This window comes from Cydia splendana, chromosome 8 (genome assembly GCF_910591565.1).
Source record: "Cydia splendana chromosome 8, ilCydSple1.2, whole genome shotgun sequence".
Lineage (NCBI taxonomy): Eukaryota > Metazoa > Arthropoda > Insecta > Lepidoptera > Tortricidae > Cydia > Cydia splendana.
This window is the reverse complement of record NC_085967.1, coordinates 17,962,956-17,980,802: the sequence shown is the minus strand read 5'-3', so window position 1 is coordinate 17,980,802 and position 17,847 is coordinate 17,962,956. Positions and strand designations below refer to the sequence as shown.

The window sequence follows — 17,847 nt, the reverse complement described above, 5'->3', positions numbered from 1 at the left end:
ATGTAAGTAATGATTTTATCATAGTTCTCTAAATAAAAGGAGGACCTTTTCACGTAGATAAGGGTTAAATAAGAAAATTAACCTTTATAGCCCTTAACTCTTGTGTATGTCTACAGGAAAGACATAACACAGTGATCTGTTTGACCCTTAAGGAAAATTGTGTGGTAAAGCAGACCGCAACTAAAGCCTGTACAGTGAACGCCCCAACTTCAAAACCCACGTCGCCATACTAGCTGTATAGAAATGTGGATATAGATGCAGTGCATAATTATTTTCCATCGTATTTTCACGGAACGTACGAACGTGTCTTGCTGTTTCAGAGTCAGTCTCGGTACTCTCGGTACAAAAAGTACTGAAGTTGACTGAAGTAGCATGACAAATACAAACGTTTCCGAGAAAATAAGATGGAAAATAATTATGCACTACATCTGTACTTAGAATAAGATTAATAATTATTTATTGCCACACATATACAAGAATACAAAGACGATAAAGGCAAAATAAACAAACAAATTAGGTATGTTAGGGCACCGGCTGTTATTATCATCGTAAACTCTGCATCGACTTTGAGGTGGCAAAGCGTGATAGTGCAATAAACGACATATTTTCATAGAAATTGGATGTTTATTGTGTCAATTGCACAGCTTGTAATGCAGAGTCTGATGTGCTCAGTTAGCTTGGTCCGACTCTATATATCCAATCTTTCACCGACTAAGGGTAACATTCCATTTTGACCGCAGCTGCACTACTAGTACGAACGCGTCGGTGTTATTGTTAATTTCCATAGTAAAATGAATAGTAGTGCTGCTGTCGTTGGAAATGGACTGTTACTTTATCTCGCCATATCGGTGAAATTGCTAAAATGGTGAAATTAAAACTTTTATCAATAAAGAAATGATTAAACTGGAATTCCATAAAATTTTGACCTATTAAGATAGGTAGGCTTATAATACCTACCTACCTAGATAAAATGCAAATTTGTGATGAAGGGAAACCCTAGTTATACGCACACGTCTTGCTTCCCCGAATACTCACTCCATTTCCTGGAACGATTGATGATTCGCACTTATGTTTTTTTTCCGAAAGGAGGCGCCAATGCTTTTACTGACGAGCCAGAAAAAAAATGCCACAGATAAAAACATGGTTCCGATTGCCACTCGAACGGTCATTGTGTATTTAGGAAAACAAAAACCGGCTAATTTACTTTTTGATCGTCCACTTTGTAGGTCGCATTATCTGATTTCGTAATTGTGTTGAAATGCGTGAATTCCACAATAGAAAACAGTTAGTCCCAACAATTCTTGGAGATGATAGGAATGCCGCTATTCCTTTGGAACTGATATAGTTTGCTAATCCAACACACATTTGGTGGTCCAATTTTTGGTAATCCTTACCTAACTAAGATACTTCATCCTTCTCTTAGTATTGTTGTTTATCCTTTGTAGGTACTTTTACCTCTTCTTATTTTTACCAGTTCCTTATTCTAGAAGGTAGATAAGACAAATAATGTAATGGTATACAATATTAGAACCCCAGCTGATATTAACAATACCAACTGGAGTAAGTACCTAACCTAATAAATAAATTAAAGTATCTGTAACACCCTGTTATACAGGATTCAGCTTCATGAATTTTAATCCCATTTATTCGATACTTCAATAAACGTGTATTTATCTAGTTAGTTTGGGCACAGTCGCCCCCTGCTGTTTGTTTTGATACCACAAAGGCTGGGCAGCGTACCGTTGCGTAATCCTCCGTACGTAATTAGGTCGCGGCGCGGCGTCTTTGCACTAGCGGCGCCTTTCAAGCTGACTGCAGCGAGGCGCGAACGCTTTCCCGCGCCTATAACACACCCAAGCACCCGCCACACGAACCTTAAACCATTTTAATAAGGACTAAAATTGAAGGATATCACATTGGAAAGTTTCGGCAGCTTTGTGGGATTATCCTGGATTGGGTAACGGGACCGGACAATGCCAGCAGCGTATCATTGCGCATTATCCCCGGACAGACGGACGCCCGCCGGCTAAAGCATTGTTGCGAATTACTAGCGAATTAGAATACAGCTTTTGTAGCCGCCGACACCGGCGTAACTAGGTGGCACACCGCTTCAATTATACTCCGACAATTAAAAAAAAGTAGGTAGACCGCGTCTTCGCAGCCCCTAAATCAATCGCCGCATACTTAAGTTTGTTTAAACAAAGCGAATTTGCTTAAAGCCCTAATTACACAGAAAAAAAACTGGCGACAGTCGCCAATATGTGAAACCGTCACGCAAAAAGTGAAAACGCCTGGCGTGTTTGACGCGAGACGTCACGGGCGACAGGGCGGGCCAGGGGCGGCGCCGAGCTAGCAAACCCTGCTCCGCTAATCGGCCAAATTTGGAAGTCTGGTAAAGTTGTAGTGCCTCAAGCTTTTAGCACTCATATCTTAGCGGGTGCATTATCGGCGACGGTGAGCGTTGGCGCCGCCTTATCAAGTCCTGTAAACATCGTTAGAAGACTTCGCATGCGCCCAGACTGTTTGCGGTCCGGATTTCGCTAAGATAACTCTTAACCACAGTGGGGAATTTCGAAGGTCCGGATTTTATAAAGTAAACGCCATGGCAATTATCGTTGTGTCAACTAGTTTTATTTTTTAATGTTATATAAATGAGCAAACTTTTTAACTAACAAGTAGTTTCCGAAGATCAGGTTTCGCAGTAGGAGAGTCGCTTGCGCTGGCGCCTTGGCTAATTGGGCTGTCGCCACGCCACGCCACGCCACATGTGACAATTATCCCTTACAAGCTATTAGGGATGCATGCGGAAACGGATGTTTAAATTGCATTCTCGAGATAAGAAAGTTTCCGAGCGACTAAACCGTTACGGCGGATATAAATGTTTGATAGACGCAAATTATGACAGCGTATTAATAATTATTGAATTTCTATAATGCCTTATACCGCATACAATCTAATTTTAATTTTAAAAGCGCACGCGCGCAATTCTGCAATAGAGATAGCAATTAAAACTATTGACAGAAACAAATGACTTTAATTTCCTGTCTGTAACATAATTGTAACGCTCTTTTTCTTTGTCCACAGAACGACCGCATAACTAAATTGAAGATTGACAACAATCCGTTCGCAAAAGGCTTCAGGGCGTGCGGCCAGTCCAAATGCAAACGAAAGAATGTCGACACCGAAGGGACGGAGAATACAGAGTCCACTGAGGCTAAGAGAGCATGCTCCGACGCAGCGTCTTCATGTTCGGAAGAAGGAAGCTTGCGCTCCGCTTCCCCTCGATCGCCGCCTCTCGTGGAGTCTCCCGCTCCGCTAGTCGCTCCGCCTGAAAACATCACGCCGCCTCCGCCTTTCTGCCCTCCAGAGCTGCCCTATTTAGGACATATGCCCATGCCTATGCCCCTAGGTCTGTGGCCGGGACCCATGGCAGGCTTCGGCTGGGCGCCCGCGCTTCCCCCTCCCCCACCCGCGGTGCCCTCACCCCCCGTGCCTGCGCCCGCGCCCTGCCGCAGAGTCAAAAGCTTTACAATAAGCGCTCTATTAGGCGAAGGGTGATTCATGTCACCATTTGACTTGGTGATAGTATAAGCTCGACGGGCATTATTTGCAATAGATACTTAAATTGTAGATATTGTTGATAGAAAGTTTTACGTTTGATTAACGTGAGTTCAGAGTTCAGAATTACCTCGTAGGCTTAATTGTGAAATATACTATATTTTGTTGTGATAACAGTGCCTTGTATAAAATATCTAAATATTTATGGTTAGTTATTTTATTATGATTGCTCTTTAGTAAGTGAAATGTATCTGAAGATAAATATCTCCTTAGATTAGTGTTAGAGTTATAATAACTGGCCAACATGAAAAAAAGCAACTCATTTTACTGAAATGAACCAGTGAATTTAGTGAAAATCTAAATCTACACTGCTTATGAATCTAGAAAATCAAATCCTACTTATATTTATAATATAGGATCCTACAAATTAGAATAATATTTTCATATTGTGAAAAAGTCAAAAAGTGTAATAAAGTATAAATTAAAATTTTAATTATATTTGCTCTGTTGTATTTCCAGATGAAGGGTAGGTACAGTCAACTGTAAAAATATGGGTGTAGCCAACTTATTCAAAAATATGTCCCATAGTTCTTAATTCGCTGACATAAGAGCTATGGGACATATTTTTGAGATGATTTGTGCACCCATATTTTTACAGTTGACTGTACACGAAAAGAACATGTCTAGTCACTGTGACAACATTTTGAGTTATCACGGTTTGAAAGGATCGATGTAGGTAATTCTAATTAACCATGTTATTTTCGTGTATAGGTATTTTAAAGTGAGAAAAAGAGTCGTTTTATTTATAATTTCAGCGGTAACAGAAGTTGTAACTAATAGTTTATCGAGGACTCTACATTTTGATATTAAAATCTAATTTTCCAAAAAAAGTGACTAGACATGTTCTTTCCGTGTACCTACCTACCCTTCACATGTAATACTTGATGAATACCTAATAAAATAAATAATTATTTTTTAAATAAGTATAGAATATTATAATAGACCTAATTTGTAAATATTTAGAGAATCCTATTATTAGCTTTTGTAGATTTTTACCATAAATATACCTATTATTAAAACCATTTGCTTTTGTTTTTATTTTTAGCCTGGTATTTTGTTATTTTTTGTCGAGACACATGAAGGGCAAAGAGTGAGAGGACTCAGGATACACTTCTGGACAAAGATAAAAGTAGTGTCGATAAATATTACAAACAAAAAATACCACACCAGTGGCCTAGCACAGGAAGGGACAGTATCTCGCCCGCGAGACTCTCGCAACGCTCAAGAGTCCACTTTCGCTCGCTCGCTACACTCGTGGTTCAATTTTGGAATCTTTTCCTTGCTCGGGTATCAATATTATCACGAGCGGAAACAACAACTATTTTATAGCCTATATAATATAATCGTATATGAAAATATAATCGCTAGTAATTTTTTACAAAAGGCAAAGTTTATTTAAAGAGCATTGGGTTTATTCTCATAACTTTTTGAGCGAGAGGTACACAAGTACAATTTTTAGGTGTATGTATTGGGATGGTGCGAAGTCGGTGGAGGGGGAAGTGGCGCTGATCGTCACAAACACAGGTAATCATATGGAATGTCCGACATTAGTACTAGCGGCAGCCGCTTGAACTAATTTTACTCCAAAAGTCCGACAAAATGAGGGCAGCACCAGTCGTGCACATAGCGAATAGGGAGCGTGCATGAACTGTAATAGCGTCTGTAGGTGCGTTACGCGAGGCGTAAATGTGAAGTTTATGCTTCCGATGTAGCCCACAAGATGGCAGAACCTACTTACTATGCACAAGAAAACGTACGAGAACGGTTGATGGCAGAACTTGCTTTGGATTCAATTGTCAATGCACATGTTTATGTTTCCGATTCAGGCCACAAAATGGTAGACCCTCCAACGCGCCGACCCCTATCACAATCTTAGAAATAAAGAAAATTATTAAGCAGTATTCGCACGATCATACACGATGGTTTTGTAAGAACAGGATATGTAAGGTCGTCTTACTATCTCACTATCGTATAGCTTGAAATGATAGCTGACCGGGTTATGTAGACGCGGACCGCGGATATTTGCATATTATTATTGACTGTTTGCATTTTTCTTAGTGGATACATTTTATAAATAGTAAAAAATAATACAGTAATAAATTCCCGTTCGCTAAAACAGGACAATTAAATAATGGTATGAATTTCGCACAACGATTAAGTGGCTCCTGTGATGTTGCTTATGGGCGACGATGACCGCTTCCCATCAGGCGGCTCGTTTGCTGACTATCTCATGAAAAACTTCCCGTACTATTTTTACTACAATAATGTGAACATTCCTTACGCAAACGCGCAAACTGAATACAAGCGCCATCTAGATCACAATAAAAGAGATAACACTCCACACATCTTAATAAGAATGTAACGTACTGCGAAGTTGTCGTGGCTGTCGCTAGATGGCGAAAATTTATTGTGTTATTGATGATGTTCTGTTTATGTTTTTAAGAATAAAATTGTATGAAATCTATATTCTTTGGTTTACCTTTTTCATTGATACTAGTCATCTTAAATCCTCTAATTTAATATCACTGAATGCAGAGGTGTTCAGAATATGGAAGAAAGCAATATCCAGCCTACATATTGTTAGTGTAGCGTAGCTTGGCGTACCTGACTTAATTTAATTTGTTTTGTTATTGTAATGGGATTGTGCAGAATAAGATAAAAAGATATAATGTTGTTGGTAATGTAAATAAATTTAATTAACCACACATCACTTTCAGAAACATTTAAATACAACAAAATGGGAATTACAAGCTTAGCTTAATATGTGTCAAGAAAATATTTATTATTATCGCCTAACAGTTATAGGTACATTTATTGATCTGGAATCACTTGACTTGGTGCATTACAATAATTTACTACATTTACGGTTACTCTATCCCGCTACGAGGTTTTGAAGCTCCGCACTTAACTCGCCAGCATCAATATTTACTTTAGCGTTGGTTGTAGTGGGAGCACTGGATTCTCTGTTGCAGGCCTTTTTATGAACGAACCAGTGCAGACGCTGGCACTCTCTATCGCAGTATTGCACGGACTTGCATTTGGAACACTTTTTGGCTGGCTTCTCCTCACCACATGTACTGCAGTAGGGGATAGCGTCAACAAAGCCTCTTTGCCCGTTTATAGTGCAATTGATTACAGACAATGCTGGAGGAGGGTCTTTGCTTGTCAACGAGGACACCATTTGGTGGAAAGTTGTGCACTCTCTGTATGGGAACTCCCTAACACAATCCTTAAGGAATGTATCCATCAGGTCAAGTGATACTCCATCTTTTCCTGGCTTCAAGAGTTTCTTAGTAAACACTTCAACTATATCATGCTTTTTCTCATCTGCTGCCGGTTTCTGCTTGTCTCTGATGTTGTGTATTTCACGCACAATGTATGACAGGTAGTGGTACTTAAATGCCATGACCTCATTGGTGTCACTGCCCCGAGTCATCTCCTTTTTGCACAATAGTTCTAAGACTTTGCTGATTTTATCAGCATTCTCTAGAAGGCCAGGTATATGTTGTAGATTAAGGGCTAACCGCACAGGGTGAATATTGACTCCCAAGACAAATTTATGAAGAGGATCTACCAGGAAGGATGGTAAATAGGCTTCAGTTTGCTGTCCTTGAGGCACAGAGAAGTAGGAAACTTCAGCGCGAGGCACGAAGTTGTTGATAGTGGCAACAGTGTGGTGGTTCCCTACGAACGCTGCCATTTGCGAGGCTGTGCGCCCCACGGAGTTAGTTGCGGTTGATTTAGCACCAGCGTCAAGCAGCAGCTTACAAACGTCGGAATTACCAGATAAGGCACCAAAATGCAGCGCTGTGTAGTTGTACTCGTGCTTTCCAGAATTTACGTCCGCGCCCTGCAACACATAGCATGGTCAATACAGACAGTAAAAGACGAGTTTCGTACACGTTCCGCACATTAAAACGCAGGTACATTAACTTACCCTATCGAGCAACAGTTGCACCATGTCCTTGTTACCCTTATAAGCGGCGTGTTGTAGTGCGGTCATGCCATTTTCGTCGAAGAAATCAACGTTCCCTTTATGTTGCGCCAAGGTATTCTTGAACAAATCTAAGTCTCCTTGCGCGATAGCGTCAAAGATAGTTTTCTCAACGGACTTGTCTTCACTTTTTGGTTCCATATCGATTGACTAGTTGTTTAGCCAGAAAATCAATTGATAATGATTAGGAAGGATCAGCAAGCAACCTCAAAGCAAGCATCTGTCACTGTCACTTTTTTTTAACTTTATTTTTAAATGTTGAGGCGTATTTACGTCCTAACATGCGTGTTTGAGAAGACTCATTATATTTTTGGATACCAGGGTCTTGTTTTATAAAAGGCTTTTAAGCAGTAATCGCTGTTGTTTTATAGTAATTGAAATCATATACTTTAGGAAGAGAGGCAATTTGCAATTACTGGTGGTCCCACACTGGCTGTTATAAAATCTTATACAGGGTGTAATCGTAGTGTAGCCAGGCGATAATTCCGTAAATATAACAGATATCAGAAAACTTCAAATTGATATCAAAAGTGCGTTACCTAATGAGTAAAATTACATTTATAACTTTTTTTTAAATAACAGCAGAAATATACCAAACATTAACTTCAAACCAACTTCAAACCCTCCCATACATTTAGTACGACGACTCACCCCTCAAAGAACGTCGGTGTCGTAAGAGATAAAACTGCTTGAGATTTATATAGATGGTCAAGCAAATCTTGTCAGTAGAAAAAGGCGCGAAATTCAAATTTTCTATGAGACGATATCCCTTCGCGCCTACATTTTTCAAATTTCCCGCCTTTTTCTACTGACAAGATCTACTTGACCAACTATATTTGCGACAATAAACTGTAATAAAATAATAAAACTACCGTTTATAAAAATGAATTTACTTGGCTTAATTAATCAGTATCCAAGTTATTAGTACTTAGTACTTTTTCAAAAATATATGAAACGATTATGGCGAAACGTCTTACCTGTTTTTGTGACAAATTCAACCTTTTTGATGAATGTCAATTTGGGTTCAGAAAAGGGAAATCCACTACTCTAACAGTTTATAAGTATATACAAGAAGCATTGAGATTATTATCAAATAAAAAATACGCGTTTGGATTGCTATTAGATATGAGTAAGGCATACGATCGTGTCCAACACGATATCCTCCTAAATAAGCTCTACGGAATAGGAGTTCGCGGCATGGCACATAATTGGTTTAGGTCATACCTCGAGAACCGTCAACAAATTGTTGAAATAGACTACTTTGATGACAAAATAAAAACATTAAGTAAAATCCGCTCGCTCACAACACACACAACCTGTTCTATCCCGCAGGGCAGCGTATTGGGATGTATATTATTTATTATTTATATTAACGACCTGCCAAAAGTATTAAAACATTACGATATTAAATGCCTCATGTATGCAGACGACATATCTATAATGTTTCCAAGCGAGCACAGTAATGAAGCTACGAATACTTTAGATACTATCTTTAGTTCAGTTTTGACCTGGCTAGAAGACCATAATTTACAAATAAATTTACAGAAAACTAACCTAATACAATTTAGACCTCATCAAAAAATAGATTTAAAAATTGATTATCATTTCAGAAATTGCAAATTAGAACTTAAAAGCACCAGCTCATTACTCGGTTTAGAAATTGACGAACACATAAACTGGAAAGCGCACACTGATAAAATAGCTGCTAAATTATCCAGTTTTGCGTACGCTCTCCGACAAATAAAATTAACCACGGACCTAAAAACTGCGGTATGTGCCTATCATGCTTTTGCCCAAGCATGGCTGCAGTATGGAATAATACTGTGGGGCAATAGCGTAAATGTTAAAGATCTCTTCATTCTACAAAAGAGATGTATAAGGATACTTGTAAATAAAAGAGATGAGGAAAGTTGCAAGCCTTACTTTCTTAAATTAAAAATTTTAACACTTACAGCCTTGTATATTTTAGAAACTTGCAAATTTGTTCGAAAAAATAATGATCTTTTTGATGAAAATAAATACCAAAGTTCAGAAACATATAACTTGCGCCACCGAAATAGGACCTTTGTGAGTGCCCCTGTTACGCTGCAAATGTACAATAAAGGTCCGCATGCAATGTCTATAAAAATCTTTAATAAAATTCCCCAACATATCTTAAACGAAAAAAAATTCACAACTTTTATAAAAAAACTAAAGTCCTACTTATTGCATTTATGCCCATACTCCATGCAGGATTTCTTCGAAGATCAAGCTTAGCCTCGATTGTGATGTGAATGATGTGATGTAGGTATAATGTGATGAGTACAATATAGAACTTCTATAATAATGATAAATGTTAAGATAGTCTTCCTTTTGTAGTTGTAAGCCAATATTCACCCACTGGGTAAGAATATGTACATGTAAAATGCTACACCCTAGTAGGGTCCATGTTTGTACTTATTAGACATTTAACACCTATGTAAAATACCATGGATGCATTGAATAAATGATTATGATTATGATTATGATTATGATTATGATTATTATTAAAAAAAAACAAGTTCAAGTATGGCGGGAGAGTCAAAACTTTTTTTTAATTGCTTGTTCCTGTGTTGTTCGGCGTACGCGGGGGGTGCGCTATTTATATTGAAATCTTTGCAAATTCTGTAAGTTAACAATTTGATAGCAGTGTAAACCAGTAAAATTTGATGGAGCATATTCCTGACATTCCTGTAGGAATAAAAGGTACATACCTACTTAACAACTATTATCTCTTATTTAAATTAATATCTACAACTGGTTCTTTTGAGAGAAACGTTTTTTGTCATTTTATTTCATGCATTTCGTAATTAGTAAAAAAAGAATTTACTTTACTTTTTACCTATACAGAAATACCTTATCTATATAAAGAAATGATTCGAAATAAGTATACCTACCTGCAGATGTAGTGCATAATTGTTTTCCATCGTATTTTCTCGGAAACGTTCGTATTTGTCATCATACTAGTTCAATCAATGTCAGTAGGTACTTTTTAAACCGAGACTGACTGAATATGAAATAGCAAGACACGTTCGTAAATATCCGTGAAAATACGATGGAAAATAGTTATGCACTACATCCGTACCTAATATTATTAACATGGTTACTGTTAGGTGTTTTCAATAAAACTCAAATTACAGTAAGTATAAACAAATTTATTCTATAAATTAATCAATAGTCATAATGGCTGGTATGACTACTGATCGCCTGCAGGATAACATCAACAGCTATATGAATAACATAATAATAATATTCTGCACGTTGCTTACATCAAATATTCTAACATCAAACATCTTGAATATTGGCTACTTATAGATTGAAACATTATTATATATTGAGACATCAACCAACGGCTACTTTGAAACGAGTATATTATTATATCTACTGTACGTATATGTTTAATATTACTTTCTGTAAATATATAACCTACATATCAAGTTATAGCAATATAATCAGAAAAAAAAACACAAACGGCTTACCTAAAAATCCTGTTTTCAAGATTTTTTTTTATTGGGTTATTTTAAAGATGGGATCCTTGTAGCTAGGAAGTTAAAATCTATTTCTATATGTAGCAATTATATGTTAATTACATTACCTACGAAAATTAGCTACTTTTTTAAAGTTGTGTACGAGGTGTTCGTAAAATAAGTAAGCCTATGTGGAGTGCGTGTTAGATACCATTATCGTTTCCCCATTCATAAATAAAGGTATAAAATATTATTTTTACTATTCATCAGTCCGCATTGCCCAGGACGGAGTCACGAATAGTAGAAAAAAAGTTAAATAAAGTGTAAAAAAAAATGGAGCACCGTTACAATTAGGTAGCTACAATAACATCACAACTAAAACGACATCTAGATTTCGAAAATGTAGGTATACTTGAATAGGGACGAGTACAACCATAAAGAGATAAACTCTAATTTCCTAAGATTAGTAATATATGGCTATACGTGGGTATATGAACTCTTTTATCAATTATCACACCGATTTTAATTCTACTTTACTATTATCTACACAGCATTTCATTTTCATCCTTAAAACCTACTAGACGAAACTTTAACTAATCTACAAATATTTAATTTGTGAGTTATTTCCTTTGGGTTATTTATAAATAATGTTATATATTATTTTAAACATTTATGAAATTATTAAGAAACAAAAACAGCACTAGGGAAATCCCTAATATGTAGGTTCAAAATATGTATCTATTATTATATTTATTATTGTTAAAATTATACCTCCAAACATTATTATCTTTGGTTAATATATTTAAATATGTATTAGGTAGGTATATATTTGTCTAAGGTAGGTACGTATTTTTTACGCCAAAATAACTACATTTTTTCTACTTCTAAAAAATATTAATGCATCAATACACGTTTCTCATTTTAATGTACAATCCTTAAACATATATATCTTGAGATGAAATAATTTAAAACACAAGCATTTACAACCCGCAAAAAAATAAAAATAAAATAAATGTGTGGAAAAACATACAACAATGTATTAAAATGGGGTTTCTGTAAATATACGGTATTGTTCCAGCTTCAACCTTCATGCTTTATTAATATAAAGTATCTGTATATAAAATAAGCTACTGCTAACACATCGACGGTTTGCTGAATTATTCTGTTGTACACCTAGGTATTTAAATATACACTATAAGTCCAGTTTACAAGAAAGATAAGCAAGTGCATTCCTTTCTCATTTATGACCTAAGTTTAACATAGATCAGCACACAATACATGCTCTAAAATAAAACCTAACAAGTAAATATTTGTAACTTTTTATGGATTTGTTATGTTTTTTTTTTTATTTTGTGCTATTTTATATGGTTAGGTATATCTAGATAGATTATAATGCCATTTGAACTATAGTGTATCGAAATCAATTCTAGTGCAAGTAGACTTTATAATATAGCTACTTATTTACACAAGTGTTTTATAATATGAATAATTAGGATTATTTCATACAACTTTCACACACTATCATTCAAGATAGTTTTATTTACATTTATCCAGAAATTATATTTTTTCTTATTTGAATCTAACTACTTACACCTAATTTTGGGTTTACCTACGACTAATTTTCTACTGGATACTATATTTTAGTCTTAATCGATAAAGCTTGCTAAATAGGTAAGTAAAAATATAATATGAATAAAATGACAGAAATAATTATGTTTTTTTAAATTAATACTTTTATGATTGCTCTCATAAAACGTAAAATTACCTTTTTCCCTTAGTTTAGTATACAGCACAGCAGCAAGCGTCTAATATTTTACTTACCAGCTACAAAACTCATCCAAATATGCTCAGTATTTTCTAATATATCATCCATCACAGCACAATATTTCTTCTTGAGTATATTGTATAAATATTACTTTATGATTAACATAACGTATTTTGTACAAAAAATATAGTTAAAGCGTAAACCAATCGAAAACACTAATCTCGTATTTATCCAAAAACATTACGCTTAACACATGCGCTCTCCTATAAATTCGACAAAAACCTAAACAAGATAGTCCTACAAACTTCTGCAAGCGTTAAACAATATTTTAGCCTCGTATATTTAAAATACCTAAGTAATTATTAAAAATCAACAGCCTTTTTATCCAGCAACTATCCGATGAACTGCCGTAGGTTAACACACAAATGCCGTAACCAGAATAACTTGCACAACCCCGATTTCCTAGAGACGAGACGGATCAACTAAACTGCTAAAAGAGGCTAAGCGGACTACACATAGTAGACGTCGAAGGAGAGCTGCGCTCAGACGAGCGCGGGGCCTGTGGCCAGGCCTGGTGTTGTGGGGGTGGTGGCTGGAGGTGTGCTGGGCGAGGGTACAGTGGACGCGAGCCGCACTCCGCCGCTCTCGGAGACCACCATACCGTTGGTAGCGCTGCGACGCGCTTCGGTGTCCGCGTAGGGCGTGGTCAGGATGCGTATGCGCTGAGGAAATTAATTTTGAAAAATGAGTTTGCCTTAGAGGAGCTCGTAAATAGAGGATGCTCAGGTACACTTTCATATTTACGCCTTGCTTTTAAAATAAAATATGGCTAAGGCGTAGCTTCTTAAATTATGATTAGGCATACTGATCTTACAAGTTTTTAAACGAAACAAAACACCACAAATCGATTATATGTATTACTAACTAGAACAAGAAATAAACAAAAATGATAAACTACAAAGAAAGGACAAAAAAAGAAATTGAAAAATATGGATACCTCCACAAAGCTGCCCTTAGTGGTGAGAATTTTATATATTGCCACGGTCGGTATGCACAAAACGCTCGAGCCAGCTATAGCCCACCCAAGCGCATTAGCCCAGCCGGGGTACACGTAGCCCTCATATCGCAGCGGTTCGTAGTCCAGAAGCCCGTATACGGTGATGAAGAGAAGGAAGGCTGGGGCCGCAAAGCGCCAGCAGACGCGCCAGTACAGGCCCGGTCGGAAGCCGATCATATCGCGGATGTCTTCGCAGAAACGCTCAGTGCCTGGGGAGGAGCGAGACATGAGTGTCAAGTCGTGAACTACTTAGGTACATACTTGAGTATAAGAAACGAAAAATCGGACGAATATAACGATATGGTGCCGAAGAGATTCACCTCCAAAGACGAATGGTATTTCATATTACAGAAGACTTCAGTAACAAGAGAAACATTAAAGTGGATCACATTTACCTACCGGTAGGTAAATGTGATCCACTTTAATGTTTCTCTTGTTACTGAAGTAAGTACTTCAGTAACTATGTTTATTAGGAAATGAAAGACGTAGTCATACTAAGTAAGTATTTCATATTTATGTTAGGAATATGTAATTTATAATTACTGTTATGACAAATTATTCTCACCATAAATCCAAGAAACGGCAATCGCCTCAAAGAACACAGCCACCAGAATCGAATAGCCAGCCGCATACCGGTCCAGAAGCTGGAAGAAGTAGAAGCCGCCCTTGGTGCAGGAAGCCAAGCCCACGAAGAAGTAGAGCGTGAAGAGACAGGCCACGAAGATCTCGCGGTGCCGCCCGATCGGTGGGAACTCGTCGCTTAGCGCTGTTATTATGGCCTCGGAACCGCCGAACTGTAGAGGAAAGAAGTTTATCGTGTTTTTGGATAGAATCGACACATTCTAAAATTATACATCTAATATATTATCAATAGGTATATCGAAATTTTCAGAAGACCAATAGCTTGGCATTTTATTATTAAAGTAGACCACGAACTCGAGCCCTGGGCCCTCTGTCGCTACATTTTCAATAAGCCGGTCCGACACGTTCACCATGTAATCCAAACCTTAGTAATTAGTGACTCGACTTACAGAGCTATCCAGTCCAAGCGTCAGTAGCATCATAAAGAATATCAGCGCCCAGAACGTCGAGCCCGGCATAGTCGCTATAGCGGCCGGGTACACCACGAACACAAGCCCCGGGCCCTCTGTCGCCACGTCCTCAATGTGTCGACCAGACACGTTCGCCATGTAGCCGAGAACGCTGAAGATGACGAAGCCAGCAACGAACGAGGTAGCGGAGTTGATCACGCTTGTTAGGAGGGCGTCTCTGTTAAAAAATATCTTCATTTCAGGAATTATTGAGACGGAGTGTGAGGCCTATGAGTCATAAAACTAATTAAAGTAGCCATGTCACACTTTGACGAATCAAACAGGGCCTCATATGAAACATCGTGCGACCAACAATTCCCCCACCAAAATTGTGGCCTTTGTAGTTACTTCGTTTACTCTTATTGAGGTAGATATGTAGTATTTGTGTTGAATTGTATCTTAAGAAATATAGAAGTAGTTTTACACCTAATTAATAAAATAAGATGATTATAAAACTTACTTGTACACGTTGTTATGGTACTTATTGTATGAAGCATACGCCAAGAGCACACCGAAACCAGGTCCAAGAGAGAAGAATACTTGAGTCGCCGCGTCTACCCATACCTATTGATGAAATTGGTTCTTAGTTCAGTTCATATAGGTACAGAACAGGTAGGTAGGTCAGGTGTTGTGGTAATATACCTACCTAAGCCCGTGAAATAGCATCAACAAATTTTTGAGGAAAAAACCCGTTGTTGCTGAAATTTCTTTTATTAACACTGTTAATAAAAAAAAATTACGGGTGTTAATTTAACAGTCGTATCAACCTAACACGTTAGCTTAGGAATTATTCGAATTATTAATTTAGGTCCTGAAATTGGAGATTATTCTCGTAATTACTTAGTAGGTAAGTCATTTTATGTCATAGGTAATTAATCATTTTTTTAAATGTAATTTATGTACATAAACTAAGATGCCAAAAGGCATCTTATACACTAATGGGTTTTAAATTCTGCTAACCCTTTAAACATTTCATTTTTTTTTCGCTGTTTATCAGCAAAAAGTTAATGACAGCAATAACATATAGGTACTAATTTATGGTTAATGATGCAAGTATATACGATAACTAACAAAACAACCCTATTAATTACCTGAGGTTGTGTGATAGCCTCGAAGTTGGGACTGAGGTAATACCGGATGCCGTCCGCCGAGCCGGGAAGAGTGATGCCGCGCACCAGAAGAATAAGCAGTACCGCGTATGGAAAGAGAGCCGTGAACCAAACCACCTACAAGAATACAATTTATCAGACATCAAGAAAGAAAAGGTTTTCACCTATGTTGCAAGTGTTCACCACAAAAACAATCTGGTAATTGTGCTTATTAGTTTGAAAATTTGGGGCCTAGATTGCCTAGATTCTAGGCAAACCCTATGAAATTGTAGGTAAAACAAGCCATTGGTAAAACTAAAAACACATGGAGTTTGTCTAAGCAAACTTTGCACTGACTTGAACAGAACAAAGTGTCATTCAAATTCTTATTTTCATAGAAATTCGACATTAATGATGGCATTGGGACACTTTGTCATTGTAAAAGCCATGCATAGTTAGCCTAATCTGACTCTAAGGGTCGGTTGCACCAAACTGTTCGTATCGTTAAAGAGTTCGCAAAATTTTTATGTATGGAAAGTTTCATAGTAAAGCGCCGGGGCGCGCCGGCTGACGTTGATCAGTCTGTCAAATGTGGTTGGTGCAACTGGCCCTTAGTGTGCAGATTAAATGGACGCTTGAGCAGAGCGACCAGCGGGCCGTGGGGTGAGGCACGCGGCGTCCATGTTAAACATATGCAAGCGTACTATGCGAGCGGCTTCACTTAGCCCACGCAGATCAAGTCCCCTGGAATCTCGAGGCCACACTGCACGCCTCACTGAACGCATCGCTGTACGCGCCACTGAGGCCGTGCACTAAAGGTTAAAAGGTATTTCTATTCTTATTAATTTTTGATGAAAAATTCCAACCTTGCCAGAAGTGCTGATGCCCTTCCAAAGCGAGAAATAGCAGATGATGTAAACCGCCAGCAAGCACAGAGCCATGTCCCACTTGATCGCGCCCAGGTCGTGCAGGCCTTCGCTGCCTTGGAGCTCCAGTATAGCCCGGCTACAACCCCATTTATAATCACATAATAGGTACATTTTTGGACAAAAAAATCGGGGCAGCGGCTACTAAGTTCATATACATACAACTTAAATATAAGCCACATATGCCCCACTGTGCTCTACATTTTATTATTGGATATCTAATATGGTATTCTGTACAGTGTATAAGATATAAGCGAGATTTTTTCAGCTTTGGAGTTAAAATCGGTCGTAGTACGAAAAGTTCGTGGAAAAGAAAACTCAGTAGGTACCAAAACAAAAGGCTCAAAATTCAGAAAATTAGGCACCATTCATATATCTTTTTTTTTAATTCTTGGTGAATGTATAAAAATCAAGGGCCTTAAAATACTCACTTAAAGTATTCGGAAGCGGCAGAAGTGAAAGGGGTTGTCGCCGCAGCCGCCATTGTGGAGTTGTGTGTGCGGGATTGGTTAGTGTTCGTCTGATGGTGGAACGCCGAGAACTGCCACCAGAAATGAAGGTTTAGGTAGATTCAGATTCTTTGAAATTCCTCTGAAGTTTTATAAGAATCTAAACTATCTCAAAGGTATCGTCTACTTTAGAATGTAAATAATTAGCAACACGTGCATTTACCGGTTTACTTGCAAGTAGCGTTTTGTACTTGTAGGCATATCCACGGGCATATCTATGTAGTTGATACAGGCCATAATGGGAATTAATTTATAAATCTGTGTATGATCTGTTGAGGATATGGTTCATAGGGTAAAGGTACCTATTCTAGTTA

At 37.7% G+C, this 17,847-nt stretch overlaps 3 protein-coding genes across 3 annotated transcripts in view; 1 reads left to right on the top strand and 2 right to left on the bottom strand.

Moving 5' to 3' along the window:
- The window catches only part of LOC134792957 (T-box transcription factor TBX6-like), a 52,667-nt gene extending 48,629 nt beyond the window's left edge, over positions 1 to 4,038 (top strand). The window contains exon 5 of the mRNA XM_063764439.1: positions 3,085 to 4,038. Within this exon, the coding sequence (XP_063620509.1) occupies positions 3,085 to 3,558 (474 nt within the window). The 3' untranslated portion in view covers positions 3,559 to 4,038. The remainder of the gene's footprint in view (positions 1 to 3,084) is intronic.
- A 2,251-nt stretch (positions 4,039 to 6,289) lies between these two features.
- Positions 6,290 to 7,844, bottom strand: LOC134792956 (ankyrin repeat and MYND domain-containing protein 2). Its single transcript, XM_063764438.1, has 2 exons — positions 7,556 to 7,844; positions 6,290 to 7,468 (listed from the first exon to the last, which is right to left on the bottom strand). Exons 1-2 carry the CDS (start codon positions 7,751 to 7,753, stop codon positions 6,491 to 6,493), a joined length of 1,176 nt encoding a protein of 391 aa, XP_063620508.1. The 5' UTR covers positions 7,754 to 7,844; the 3' UTR covers positions 6,290 to 6,490.
- A 4,056-nt stretch (positions 7,845 to 11,900) lies between these two features.
- Positions 11,901 to 17,847, bottom strand: part of LOC134792955 (sodium-dependent dopamine transporter) — a 32,358-nt gene continuing 26,411 nt past the window's right edge. The window contains exons 5-12 of the mRNA XM_063764437.1: positions 17,456 to 17,565; positions 16,965 to 17,103; positions 16,102 to 16,236; positions 15,471 to 15,574; positions 14,951 to 15,188; positions 14,485 to 14,713; positions 13,860 to 14,128; positions 11,901 to 13,584 (exon numbers count right to left, since the gene is read on the bottom strand). Of these exons, the coding sequence (XP_063620507.1) occupies positions 13,405 to 13,584; positions 13,860 to 14,128; positions 14,485 to 14,713; positions 14,951 to 15,188; positions 15,471 to 15,574; positions 16,102 to 16,236; positions 16,965 to 17,103; positions 17,456 to 17,565 (1,404 nt within the window). The 3' untranslated portion in view covers positions 11,901 to 13,404. The remainder of the gene's footprint in view (positions 13,585 to 13,859; positions 14,129 to 14,484; positions 14,714 to 14,950; positions 15,189 to 15,470; positions 15,575 to 16,101; positions 16,237 to 16,964; positions 17,104 to 17,455; positions 17,566 to 17,847) is intronic.